Source organism: Lycium ferocissimum, chromosome 2 (genome assembly GCF_029784015.1).
Source record: "Lycium ferocissimum isolate CSIRO_LF1 chromosome 2, AGI_CSIRO_Lferr_CH_V1, whole genome shotgun sequence".
In the NCBI taxonomy this organism is placed as follows: Eukaryota; Viridiplantae; Streptophyta; class Magnoliopsida; order Solanales; family Solanaceae; genus Lycium; species Lycium ferocissimum.
The window spans coordinates 69,139,633-69,154,899 of NC_081343.1; the positions used below are offsets into that span (position 1 = coordinate 69,139,633).

Genomic DNA, 15,267 nt, shown 5'->3' on the forward strand with positions numbered 1-15,267 from the left:
CATAAGAAGACTAATAAGAGCATATTTGAACCTATACGCATACATTAAGAACTTATTTGGTCCAATTTAGTTCCTAACTACAATTATGCAACAACTTATAAAGTTGTGTTTGTGAAACAATTTGGTTGAGTTGTAGGCAAATACAAATACTATGATTTTTGACCCTTTTCAGTTTTTATTATACTAGTTCTTGGACACGTGCTTTGCATGTATATCCCATATATTGTGTATCTAAAAATACGTAGAACTTATGCATACATATTCTAACAATCTATATATAATATAAAGCTAGGCGTAAATAAGGTGATGTGGCACCTCTCTATTGAGCTAATTCAATACCATTAGTTATTTATCTTTTTGTCAATTTTTTGAGCTTTTACCTCATTTTATTTTATTTAAAAAATCTAATATATTCATTGGAGAAAACCCCTAATTCAATACAAGCATAAAAAGAGTAGTTATTTCAATTAAATGCTCATTTATTCGTAAAGAAATCTAAACATTCATTCGTAAAGAAAACGTTAACTATAATATGAAGGTAGTTGTGAGGCCCTTTTCTCATTTTTGAGTAGGACCATTTTTGAGTATTAAGTTTCATTAAATTTTGTAACAACCATATAATTAATTCATTATGTATAAGTTATTGTATTAATTATTAAATAATGTATATATTAGTGGGGAATTGAAAAGCCACCATCAGCTTTCAAGTATTTCAATCGTGCCTTCTCCTTTTTCTTAATTCCTTTTAATTACTCTTCTTAAATTTCACACTTTATTGTTTGTGAATTTAATATATATTGATGTGGTATTCATAATTTGGAAAGTGAAATTATTGTCTTTAGTCTTTGTAATGCGAGAGCTAATCAAAGATTATAATCTCTATTAAATTCCCTAAACATTATGTTTAATTAATTTTTTATTAGTGTGTATAGTAATGTGCAAAGGGTAGGAGATAAAGAAACGTTATGGGTCTTCTCGCTTCCCTTTAATTAATTTTTTATTAATGTGTATTAATATGCTAAAGATATGAGATAAAAGGACAAGAACCAGGCTTTCTCTCATACTACCGAGCTATTCATATGTGAATTGTGATTTATGATCATCCATTTTAGCTTCAACGTGCATTAGGAAATTTTCTCTCATACTACCGAGCTATTCATATGTGAATTGTGATTTATGTTCATCCATTTTAGCTTCAACGTGCATTAGGAAATTCTCCAGCATGATGAGGTCCATTGTACCATTTTTCTGTTTTACTTTTCACAGTAACAATTTGTTTTTTGAGATTCATGTGTTAGTGAATATATCTTTGAACTTATTTCTGTGTTATTTTTGCAAAAAATTTAAATGGAACCATTACTTTACGGGCAAAGGTTTGTCAATGTTTTTGTTGAAAAGTTTACACTCTTACATCCCACAATCTCTTACTCAATATTTGAAATTTTGGTGATTCGTGCTATGCCATTTTCATCGAGGAGCTTGGTACGCTTGGTATCATCTACCTCAATGTTGAATGCATTTCATCTAAGGTAATTTTGAACAGTCTCTGAATTCATAATTTTATTCTACTGTATGAATTTATTTTAATTTCTTTTACGATGATAATTTATTGATTAGATTTGTTCTGAGAAACCAATAAAATCCTTTTTGCATTAGTTTTACTTGATTGCTCTACTAATTTAGGTTCTTTAATATTTTATTTAGCAAACGAAAACTATATGTAGTTATTCCTTGATTCTATGTTTTAATTTACATCTTATCTTTTCTTTTTCTTTTCTTTTTTTGGTTGTTGACAAAGATAAAAATCCTTTATTTTTATTTTTATGTAAATATAAGGGAGAGACGAAGGAAAAATAAGTGAGGGAATTACAAGAGAATCAACTCCTCACCAATAAGGTGAAAGTCCAGGTAACAAACAAATAGACTATTAAGATCATCCACAGTGATCATAATCACACACTATATTACCCCTCTATTTAACTTTTTCATCTTCGTATTATTTTTATGCTTATATATATATATATATATATATATATATATATATATATATATATATATATATATAAGCCTTCACTATGCCCGAAATCGGGGAAGGGCCAGACCATAAAAGGGTCTATTTTTTGCAACCTTTCCCTGCAATTCCACAAGAGATTGTTTTAGTACAACGGAAACTTAAAATGATGGAAGTATTGACATGGTATTTCTTATAATAAATCTTTCTTACTTTTAGTACATGGACTTCTATTACAGTGTAGCTGAATGTATATTCTGCTCGATATCAACTTATAGTTTGAGAACCGTGAAAGTTAACCATCATTATAAACTATATTGAAAACAGAATAAAGTACAAAATAATGAGATGCAAAACAACAGAACTGGTTGGTAATTTTGAGGCAAATCATAAAGGGATCGACGATTGACATCGCGAAATCATATGAGTAATCATGGGGTTCTGGTCTTTGCACTTTTCATTCCCTTGAAATGTGAATGAACATGTAATTTATTGGCCATTGTTTTTCGCATCCAAAATACACATTGATTTCACACTTTTTTAAAGTTTATCTTTTGAAAAACAAACTAATGATAACTTACTTTAAGTTTCAGAAACTATACTTTGTGATTATTTTAATATTTAGATAACTGAAATTTAATAGTATTATAGATTTAAGGAGGTTCTAATACCGCGCGATGCGCGGCTAAATTCACTAGTATTTGATCAAACTATATATTAGAATTAAAATACACAAAAAGTTAGCATTGTTCAATATCCTTAATAGTATAACTTATGAATAAAAAGTATTTCCGCTACGATCGACTAACTCGGCAAATTTGCTGCTCCCATTCATTCCCTGTGAGCCCTTCTCCCCCAGTTTTTCTCATTCTACCAATAAATTCTCTATAATAATTCGTAAATCTAAACCGGTTTTCCCATCATATTTCAAACTTGATGATGTAATAGTTTTCCTAAGTAGGAATATAATGGACCAAAAAATTGGAAATGATTGGCAGATTAAAGTCAATGGGATTTGGCATTAGAGAAAGCCAGTTCTTGAAATCTATTTACAACTTCCTCTTTATCAGTGTTTTAAACACAAACTCTTTATAAATATAATGTACAATGCTTTTGATCTTCTTCATCGTGATATACCAACAAAGAGATATGAGATATCCTTATATCTCCAGATTGTAGGTAAATTCCAAATCAATTATAAATGAGAACTTTTAACAATAATAATCACCTTTCTTCTAGCCATTTCTTGCTCTTGAGTTTCAACATCTCCTTTTTTCCTAATAGTCGTATTTTAAATTTTTACATCTATCTTGGCACACCTCTCACGAACACATGTTCAACTTCACGCTTATCAACTTCCAGGTCATAGAATTAAATTGAGGACTAACAAACAAGAACACTTCGGTGTTATCTTGCCCGTAAAATTTTATCTTGCCCGTAAAATTTAACCTGACCAAATTGGAGAACTTCGGTGTTAGAGAAGTGAGGATAAATTATAAATCTTGGAAATATGTAATAAGATGCAGCTCTAGATTTTATTGAAATTTTGTATCATTTTAATATGATGTTATTTATATACAATAGGGATGGTAATGAAAAACTATGGCAGGCAGTAAAACATTGTACAAAAGGAATCCAAAAATAATACTACAAAACTTACCCTTGATAGTCACATCTGAATACAAAGCAAAAAATCGTTGTAAATGCTCAATATAAAAGAAAAACCGTAGAAGAATATAGGAATATACTTTAATTTTGTCCACAGACTTGAATGTCTTGGAGGTGAAGGGGTATATCTCGAGCGGTTACAGGCAGATAGAAAGGCAATTTCACACCATATTTTTTCTAATTCAATCCTATACGTTTCTGACTTTGGAAATTTCTTTCTTTAATGCATCATTAAATATGATGAAGAAGACCATAAAAATAGATCAAATGAATCGGGTCTACATTATTTTTTTACAACTCCAATAGTTTAGCTTTAAGTATAATGATTTGATTGATCAAGTGGTTAAATTCCCATTTAATTGATTTATTTATTATTTGTTGGAGGATAAATTTACTATTTGGTACAAAAATATTTTTAAGAGTAATGTTTAGATGAGGGGTAAAAAAGTCATTTAATTTTTAATGAACATTTTGATAATTAACTTTTCAACTTAGAGTCTTTCCACTTTTAGTATAGTGTTGACACCCAATTTTGACCCTCCTTTCTTCCGATTCACTTTCTAAGCTTCTAAATTAATAATTATCTTATTTTCGCTGCTATTCTCTACTATTATAATAATTATCCTTTTATTATCATTGTTACCATTTTAGAATTACTAACTTATAATTACATTTTTACACATCTTTTTAATAATTGATCGTCATTATTTTATTAGCTATAAGTTGTTACTTTTATGCTAAATCATTAATGGTAAGTTTGTAAGATTAGTACTTTATTTTCTACATATTAATTACTAATTGTCATCACATAATATATATTGCACTAGTTATTAAGTTTGAAGCCCAAAGAAATTTATAAGGAAGAGGGAATTACAGCCATTACAAGACCCATCAATAGTCCATATTTTAGCTTACAATTCTATCTAAATTAGCCCAGATCAGCCCAATTAGCTGCAACCCATAAGTCAACAACCCAGCCCATAATTATTTTTCCCTAAACCTAATCAAACAGCCGTTGCATTTCTCTCTCACACCATTTTCGGTGCAACTCTCACCTTTCTTTACTATGACAGAAATTGTTTCATCCCATTTTCATGCAAATCTCGATATAGCTTCTGTTTGTGTATATCATTGTTCAAAAACGTACCCTTTCTCTCTCATATTTTCAACGAGCCAGTCAATGCAAGAAGACTAGAATCTCTTTCAGAAGATTAGATTTTGTTTTCTCTGTATCAAACATTGATCCAACGTTTCTTTTATTCAAAATTCAAAAGGTTAGTTTCATATTCCCGCTCAAGAGTTAAATCCTAAGAAGCCCTAGCTTATTGCTATAAATACTCCTCTTTGGAGTCCGAAAAAAGGGGATGAACTTAGCCGCCTCTCCATACATTCAGAAAAGGACTTTGCTACTTCTTCATTCTTACCACTGTTATTATCCCTCAAAAGCTCTAAAATATCCATTACAAAATTTTCCTTTCCGTCCCGGTGGACTTTGGCCGTGACAAAGGTTTTCGAACTCATTTGTGTCGAGGTTCTGATCTGTTCATAACGAGAGAGTAGATTCGAGGCCCCGACATCCCCGTTCACTGCACCCGCAAGAGGTAAAATCCATTGTTATTCTGACTTATTATTTTGCTAAATTCTGTTCTCTTAGAAAAATCATGTTTTAACGTCTTGTTGTCGCCATTTGGGATTTAAATCCATGATTACTTTTTCTATTTCGTGTGGCTGCTATAGATGACGAATATTAAATAGATATTAAGAATCATGTCTCAGTTTCGGCTACTTGCTTATACCTGAGTATGTTTTCTTTGTGAAAGTCCCATAGACTAAATCATGTTAACTTGGTTTCTAGAGTTTCCGGATGTAAAGTTTTATTTGATAGCATTTTAGCTTTGAATATTTTAAGATCGTGCTTTGTGTTTACCTTGGCTGAATTTGTTGTGGGATTCATGATAGACATTTGTACTAGAAATCGTGTTTGTGTTCTTTTCGGTATTAGAAACTATGCTTTGGGATATACCTTCCGATTCTCGCTAAATAAATAACTTCCTGTGTTTTAGCATGATGCATTAGTAACATGATTAAACCATTCACCCTGCATATTATTTGACTACCATCACATTCTATTTTAAGTAACCAACACAATATAAAATACATGTTACTACCATGTCTTCAAGAGATATAAAATAGGAATGAAGATGTTTGTGTTTAAGGATAGTTCACTGTTAACGTTTTTTCACAGCATAGAATCTAGATGTCCTTGGCCATGCTATAATTTGAGTCTTGCGTAAAAGAGCATTTTTCCTGAACTTCCATATTGTTGAATGACCATGCGCTTGTTGTGTTTATTTTATTTACATTATGAAAGATTATTGTACTCTTTCTAATTCCCTTTTTTTGGCGTCTCTTTTCTTTTCTTGCATGAACACGGGAGAGCTCTTGAGTCTTATTTTAAGACTCGATGTCGTCGCTAGGCCAGGGAATCTTCATTACCTCCCCATTCCTTGTCATTTATTTTCCTCGCTCCCTCCAAAAATGCATCCGAACATAAGTGAAAAGAGGGGCGAGGATAAAGCAGCGGACTTTCTGCTATATTTTTGCTTCAGCTGTTACTTTAGACATTGCATTTGCTTTCTGTGATCTTTTAGAAATTTGAACTATTTTACACTTATGTGATCTTTGATTTTGAACAACATGATTGATAACTGCGCTTGTTTAGTCACATAGGTGTTAACTTCAGTTAGTAACTAAGAAGACAATAGCATCTAGGTGTATATCCCTTATGTCGTTTATTTTTTTACACATAATCTCAATCCCTTTTTAAGAAGGTTTTAACGTTAAGAGCATTTGGAAAAAAAATTAATTTGGAGGATTTTGTGTTAACCGGATAGGTGGAGTCATCTCAGTTTCTTTTCTAATGTTTCAGTCTCTTTGACAAAATTTAGTGTTTTAGTAAGATAAAAATGTCGTCAACATCGTTTTCAAATGAGGAGATAGATTTTTGCAAGTCAAGATAGGGACCTTCTTAAATGAAACTGATACAAATGTTTTCTTTCTTTGAATATATTTAGTTAGTTATGTCCCTCTCAACACCTAGATTTTAAGCATTTTTACACTCACACCAGCCTTTTTAATTAACTCTAAGTCCGGTCGGTTAACCATTTTTAATGGATCTTAAAGGATGCTTAATACCTTCCCTTTAGATTAATTGAACCCTTACCTAGAATCTTTTTGGTTTCGTGGACTTTAAAACGGAGTTAACTTTAAACAATAACTTTAGTAAATTTTAGGTATCCTAATTCACCATAAATAATTAGGTGGCGACTCCTTAACTTTGATTAACTCCGGAATTACCGGAATGCTGTAAACCATTTTGACCCTGGTTAAAATGGGGTATAACATATAGTGTATGATGATTTGCCCTTCTTTCCTATTTTTTTTTTTTCATACAAAATTGTAGTCTAAGACCACTTTGACCAAAGTACACTTTGATATATGAGGCTCACCGTTTATGTTGGGTTAAATGAGATCTTTCTTTACTCTATCAAGAATGTAGCAGTGCTTCTCAAGTCCTCCTACTATAGCCCTTATTCAAAGTTGTTCTGTACAATAATTGTAGGTTTTATATCAGCAACCTAGAACTAACTTGCACTAGAGTCTTTCTTAAAATCAAGACATGGAGTCATTGATATTCGGCTCAAAAGTCTATATTTCAAATATATTATCACTTCATATCTTGATTATCGTTGTGCGGTTTATGTATTATTGGGTTACTTTGAGCTTATTACGTGTTTTATGTGTGTAGAAAGTGCTTGGGATTGGAAGAGCCATAAATGAATGAATTGACATGAAAGCGAAGCAAGAACAATTAGAGCAAACGGAAGGTCAACCTACTCGCTTCATGAGCCAGACAAGTGTGCCAGTGATGTTGGCAGCAACAAAAATCAGTGAAGTCGTGCCGAAAACGTCCTCCATAGCGTGCAACTACTGAACAATTGCAGGAAGGTGCTTGTCAACCTCCTCATAAAATGAGCCCATAGACGTGCGACTTCGCTTTTTTCCTATCAGACTTTAGATGGGCTTAAATGATCTCCTAAAAAAAAACCCAGATCATATAAAACCCTTAACGACTTTTTTTTTGGGGGGGGGGGGGAGCGACGCACATAGGGCGGCAACAGAACTTGAACGCGTTATTATTAGAGGCAAGAACAAGCACGGAGCCGAAGCGACGGGATTCGGCTTAGAGTTCCAATTTCTTCCATTCTTTTACTTGTTTGATATAGAATTCTATGCTATGTTCATAAACAATATTATGAGTAGCTAGATTCCTTATCTAGGGTTTTGGCGGAACCTTTTGTCGAATAAATTCTTGTTACATTTTTATATAATTGAGCGGTAGGATTTTCTACTTGTTCAATTATGTGCTTATTTCAATTGATTGAATGGCCATCGATTAGCTGTTCCTATTTATTATGTGTTGCTCGAGTGAGAATACATATTTAGGTAGTTCTCGAACAACATCACTCCTTAGGTATATGAGAGATCAATACGACGGGTTTAAAAGCGGGATTAGAGATAACGAAGCTTTGACGTGGTCATAGTGAGCGGTGAGAAATTGCTAGCTAGGGTAGTTCGAGAGAATACGTCTTGTAAATTATAGTGACCTGGTTGATCACAATCGTAGCAATTTCTAGCTTTTGACTTGGATCAGATCTTAGACTTCCCACGAGCACTAGATCTACCATAGTTGCTCGAACCCCTTTGGTAACTCCTACCTCTACTTTCTGTGATGAGAACCTGTCCATGATTTTCAGGTTTCTTTCTCATCTTCTCATTGAGTAGAAGAGCTGATGTGACGTCCTTCAGCTCAATTGAGTCCCTACCATGCAAGATGGGTGTTACTAAATTATCATAAGAAGATGGCAATGAGTTCAAGAGAACTATGGCTTTATCTTCCTTCTCAATCTTTACATCGAGGTTGGCCAGCTGTATGATTAATCTATTAAGCACATTTAAATGTAATAGAAAAATTGTACCTTCACCCATATGCAAGGCGTATAATTGCTTCTTTAGGTACAATTTGTTTGTCAAAGTCTTGGACATGTTGTCATGACCCAACCAGAGGGCCATGACTGGCATCGGAGCTAACACACCGAGCACCTCTGAACATACATCTCATAAACATTCCTGGGTGGACCATAAAGATAACAAAACGGCACATCTCTATATAATCTTCAACAATTATGTCTATCATCACCAGCCGACAAGGCTACTAAAATATTATACAATGATATGAACCGGTAGGGTTATGAAACGTCTTACTGTACACAAATGTCTACGAGCCTTTACATAGAATACAATCGACCATAAGGACCAACACCAATAGCAGCCTCCAAGCAAATGGAGCGCTCGATATTCGCCGTGTGAAGCTCCGGGTCCGATCGGCCCGGCTTTGTCTACTGCGCGGCATGAACGCGGCGTCAAGAAAGGACATCGTAAGACAATGTTGTCTTGAGTATGTAGGCATAAGGTCGGACATAAGAATCATGGAAAGACATACGAGACATGCCAATGAGTCCGTGAATGCGGATGAATCCGCATGACCGTATATCGAAACATATATATATATATATATATATAAACTCCATTAATATAGGCCACATCGTCACCCCCTGTCAAATGTGCCTTATATATGTACATGAACTCCACAACATAGGCCACAGCTTCACCCCTAGTCAACTGTACCTTATATATATACATAAACGCCACAACATAGGCCACAGCTTCACCCCTGTCAACTGTGTCTTATATATGTACATGAATGTCACAACATAGGCCACAGCTTCACCCCCTGTCAATTGTGTCTTCTATATATACATAAATGCCACAGCATAAGCCATAGCTTTACCCCTGTCAACTGTGCCTTATATATGTACATGAAGAATCAGAATGAGTGCAATGCATAAGCAAAATGAAATAATAGAACTCGATAATATCACAAAATAGCTATCTACATATATTATACTCATAGCATGCATGAGAGTTCAAATAAAAGCTACTACTTTAGCGGAGTGACGTATGGTCGGTAACCTCTGATTTATATTATGGGACAATCATCATCGCTATATCTCACCTTGAAGGAACAATTATTATAAGGTGAGATCAACAACAATGAATACAATCGAGAAAATCATGAAATAAGCTCAATAATCTCATAATAGCATTAAAATCATAAGCATTAGAATTTCTGGAATTAAAATCATCATCATCATGTTCATCATAGAAAACATCTCATCTTTAGTATCATAAGAAGCTTTTAAGAATCATGAACTTCTAACCTTTGGAAGTAAGAAGGTTATGGAAAGACATATGGAATCATAACATAGGAATCATGCCTTTTGAAAGAAAGGGCCTAGCCTTAATATACCTTTTTGGTCTCCTACTACTTAACTCTGATCCTTCCAAGTTCGTAAATCTACATTCAAGAAAATTTATACTGTTGTTAGGCTTATTGTCATATACTCATCCTAAGCCTTCAATTTAAATCCCCTTAAAAATCTGCTGAAATTCGGGCAGCATCTCCCCTGTTTATATCCCAAGCCCGAAATCACAATACCAACAAAACAACAACAATAGCAATACTAATATCAACAACATCATTATCAACACCAATATACTCCATAAAACATCCCACACGATGTTTTTCCCAATTTTTCAACCAACCATAACAATATCCACAATACCATAATCAAAGAATTATATTCAATTTAATCTCAAATTAATTCAAAATCTCCTTTCAAATTCATTCCATAGTCATCATCTTCACTTTAATACTTTGCAACTTTTCTACTATGGTTCTCTTCTTTTACAGGACTTGCTAAACCTTCAAATCAACGTAATCATGAGAAATAGGATGGAAAACATACCTTACCCTAGAAGAACTTCACCCCACTCAACTTCTTCCAAGACCAAATTCATCACAACATTAAGTAGAGACAAGAATAATCCTTCTCCATGACTTAGCTTGGGGTTTTGGAGTTTAATCCTCTTTTGTGATGGTATAGAATGTTTTGGAATGGAGGAGAACCTCCAAGAATGCTCTTATAGTGGAGAGAGAAGTGTGGAAAATTCTAGAGAGGTGTGGAGATGTTAGGAGAGTTCTCGGGGGTTATGGAGTTGAAGAAAAATGACCAAAATGAAGTGTAGAGGCCCTTTTATAGGTGCCAAATTCGGATTGGGCCTGGTCAAAACATAAGTGAGCATTTAACTGGATTTTTCGGATTTCCGCCCAGGTGCGGGTCCCTCTGACTGTCCATTTAAAAACGCCCATAACTTCCTGTTCCGATGTCGCATTGAGGAACGGTTTATTGCGTTGGAAACTAGATTCGACGAACTTCATTTTAGGCTTTTGAAACACTTTAAAACTCCTAATATACCCGGAGATATACCCCTCCAAAGTTGACCCAAAATTCTGTCCAGAATCCTGCCAACTTTTTTCCAAATTTTCGACAAACTTATTTTCTTCGATTTGCTTAATTCCGGAATCTTCCAAAACTCCCCATACATGATATTTATCATTTATTATACTTGATAATGGTCATGTCCTTTGGTTTCAAGGTTGTCCTTCCCGGTTACGACTTACGAGATCGTAATTCATCCTTTACTTCATTGTTACGTACTTCCCATGGCTTGTTCCTTCCAAAACTTCATGGGACGTCTTCGATACTCCACTAACACGGTGAAGTACGTGGCATGCTCATGCTCTGAAAGTTTGAGGTGTAACACATGTAGAGGTTTTCCAACCTTGTCCAGATACTACATGCACTTTCTTCGTCGATGATGTTGTTGATCACATCATCTGTTAAGTGCAACCTGATTGCACTAGCTGGTTTTTCATCCATTTCTTCCCAATCCTCAAGTTTCATGGATTCGGGCTTTTTGGATTGTCCCACTAGTGCCTTGTGCAACCCTTATTGGATGAGCAGATCCCTCATCCTTCTCTGCCATGTTGAGAAACCACTATCACCGTTGAATTTTGCTATCTCGTATTTTACTACGAACATTTTTTTTCACTGAATATAGTACAACCGACCGCAAAAAATATTTCTGTAAATGAGCAAAACCTGTGCTCTGATACCAGTTGTTGGGAATAAACCCACCACATAAATAATATTCACGGTATTTACAGCGGAATAATAATGTAGCACCGGGATATGGCTAATCAACAAGAATAAAAAAAGAGCGATAATGACACTAAGATTTTTACGTGGAAATCCAAAAGGGAAAAAATCACGGGCCGAGAGGAATAACTGATATCACTATAGCAAGAATTTTATACTTTGTAGGTGTGAGTAAAATACTCCAAAGACCACTTAACATTCAAAAGAAATAAGCCTCTTTTAAGATTTTTCTACCTCACTATAATATCACTCACACTCTCTATTTTTCCTTATAAACTATTTCTATATTTGTGAATGCCTCACTCTTCTTTCTCTCTTTATTGGCGTATTTGACGTGATTGAGATGAAGAGAAACCTTCTCCAAAGAGTGGCCTCCAAGAATGCTACAGGAGGAAAATAATTTTTCTCCACAGCTTGCCAAACTTTGGCTCCAAGGCAAAAGAAATCAGCCAAGTAAATTGGCACATGGGATTTCAACAATATGCGGCTGGACCCCATCAATTTTCTCAGTGAGTTGCATGATGAAAGTTTGACGCAAATCGCAATATAAAAGTATTATCGTCATTTACTGCTTCTGATGTAACTTAAGCAAAAAAATATTCATATATATAGTTGTACTAAGTACCCCTTCAAATCACAAAAATACACTCAGACCAATTTTCATTTCTCATCCTCATTCAAAATCTTCCCCCAAAAATACCTCAAAGCTCAAAGAACAAAAAAACACCATGGAAGCATCATTGACTGAAATGATGTCCAGGCTTGCTGGACTGATGTTCCTTTGGGGCACAATTCAGCAACTTTTCCCTTATTCTCTCCGTAAACGCATCGAATCCTGGTGGCACAGAGTGGAAAATTATTTCCACCCTTATGTCCAAATTACAATTGAAGAATTCTCCAATGGTAAAAGCAATGATATATACAGTCAGGTCAACACTTATTTGGGTACTAAGTCAATCAACAAGAATGCTAAGTTTCTCAAAGCGGAAAAATCCAAGAACAGCAAGTCTTTTGCTGTTAGCTTGGATGAAGGAGAGGATATCACTGATGAATTTGAAGGTGCTAAACTCTGGTGGCGCTCTTACAATAAAAACATTTCTGATGATTCTACAGGGCGTCGGTCTAATAACTCTGTTCCAATGGAAAAGAAAAGTTACACAATAACTTTCAATCAACGACACAGAGAAATTGTTACTGGAAAATACTTAAAGCATGTGATGGAAGAAGGCAAGGCAATTCAGTTTCAGAATAAGAAACAGAAGATTTATTCCAACAGTTGTAGTGAAGGTTGGTATTGGTATGGTAAAGGTATGTGGAGGGACATTACTTTCGAGCATCCTGCAACGTTTGATACTCTGGCTATGGACCCAAAGAAGAAAGAGGAAATAATTAATGACCTCGTTGCTTTTAGCAAGGGGAAGGACTATTATTCCAAAGTTGGTAAGGCGTGGAAGCGCGGCTATCTTCTTTATGGTCCACCAGGAACCGGAAAATCAACTATGATTGCAGCTATTGCCAACTTCTTGAACTATGACATATATGATCTTGAGCTCACCTCTGTTAAGAATAACTCGGGGCTTAAGAAATTGCTCATGGAAACAACAAGCAAGTCCATAATTGTTATTGAAGACATTGATTGCTCAATCGATCTCACTGGCAAGAGAAAAAAGAAAAAGAAAAAGGAAAAGGAAAAGGAAACAACTAGTGAAGATCAGGAAGAAGACTCGGACTCGTCTGCAGAAAAAGAAAGTACAGAAAACAAGGAATCAGGCAAACTTACACTTTCGGGGTTGTTGAATTTCATTGACGGAATATGGTCAGCTTGTGGTCAAGAGAGGATTATTATATTTACCACCAATCACAAGGACAAACTGGATCCAGCTCTAATACGTAGAGGACGAATGGATATGCACATTGAGATGTCTTATTGCAAATATGAAGCATTCAAAGTGTTGGCTAAGAATTACTTGGATATTGAAACTCACACTTTGTTTCAACAGATTCAAGGTTTAATTGAGGAAGTAAACATGAGTCCTTGTGATGTGGCAGAGCACTTGATGCTCAAGAATGCTTCAGGAGGGCCTGAAAGTTGCTTGGAGAAGTTAATTCAAGCTTTGAAAGAGGCCAAAGAAAAGGCCGATAAAGACAAAAAACAAGCCAAGGAAAAAGCCAAGCAAAATTCCAAGAAAATTAAGAAGTTCTCGACAAAATTAGTCAGAAGTTTTGGCAGTGTACAAAATTTGTTCAAATGATGTTTTCATATATTTTTAACTTCCAACTACCCGATCTTTCCTTCTCTTTTTGGTGGCTATGGAATTGGGGCTTCTCCATGTATAGTCCTGTATTGTTGTTACCAGAAGTAAGATGCTGTTTCCTCTTTGTGGCATTGGCAACTGCAATGAAGTACTTAGGATGTCAAACGTCAAAATTAATAACATTTCTTAGGTATTTGGTGTACTATCTAGTTTGCAATCCTTAATTGAAATATGTAGGCAACATGCTCAATTTGACTTTGTAATAGGCATTTCATGAGGTTAATATGTCCGATACTTTCGAGCTAAGTATCGTGTAATTTCAAAGTTGTTGCTATCTCTTGTATTATCTCTGAAATTGTGCTCATCTGCACTGGTGGACATAGGTCTGCTGACAGAACCATGTAAAACATTTGTGACTCCTTTAATATATTTATCTTAACCATCTTAATAATTGACTGTTAAGAGTTGTTAAATTGTTGCTATATCTTGTATTCCTTTATTTTGGTTTCGTTTTAAGAGTACTTTTGCCACTATAACTCAATATAACCATAGAATAATTGATTGTTAAGAGTTTTAAAATTATCTCTTTGTAATTCAGATTAATGTTCGATTCATTTGAGGTTTTATGATAACGTATCTACTAGTGTTAATCTCAACTAGTGATATGCTCTTTGTACTTAACTTCTTTTGTTCCAACATAATTCTCATGATTTACCTCGGAAGGCTTTATGAGATAAGTAATTCATTCTATCAAAAGAAAAAGTAAGGATAATATTTGAAGAGTTCATTAGATATCTTGACAATTAAGTCCAAGAAGCTGGATAATCTAGTGATTTAAAGAGAAAAAAAGTAACCTGTTCGTAAATATTGCATAGGTAATCCTATAATACCAATTGAATTTTGGGGTTTTTTGATTGAGCCAAGTCTGCAAAATTTGGAATTTAAATGCAAAACTAGATAAAGAGTTTTAACTAAAAATATAAATACTTGTGACGTTGTATATATAACTTAAATCCTTCCATAAAATGTTTCACTCTCATTTCATTTCATGTAGTACAGGAATTAAGAATGTGTGATGGTGGTAAATTAGCCAAAGAAGTTTCCTCCAGGAGTTTAAGTTCTACACACTAAACGGTATAAGAATATTTAC

General features: G+C 34.3%; 1 protein-coding gene across 1 annotated transcript; it reads left to right on the forward strand.

Moving 5' to 3' along the window:
- Positions 1 to 12,461: 12,461 nt before the first annotated feature.
- On the forward strand, positions 12,462 to 14,579 carry LOC132047136 (AAA-ATPase At3g28600-like). Its single transcript, XM_059438042.1, has one exon. It carries the CDS (start codon positions 12,591 to 12,593, stop codon positions 14,112 to 14,114), a length of 1,524 nt encoding a protein of 507 aa, XP_059294025.1. The 5' UTR covers positions 12,462 to 12,590; the 3' UTR covers positions 14,115 to 14,579.
- Positions 14,580 to 15,267: the final 688 nt, after the last annotated feature.

Bases quoted from the DNA above. Each gene is read 5' to 3' on its own strand.
- LOC132047136 (XM_059438042.1), top strand. From the start codon at position 12,591: ATGGAAGCATCATTGACTGAAATGATGTCCAGGCTTGCTGGACTGATG.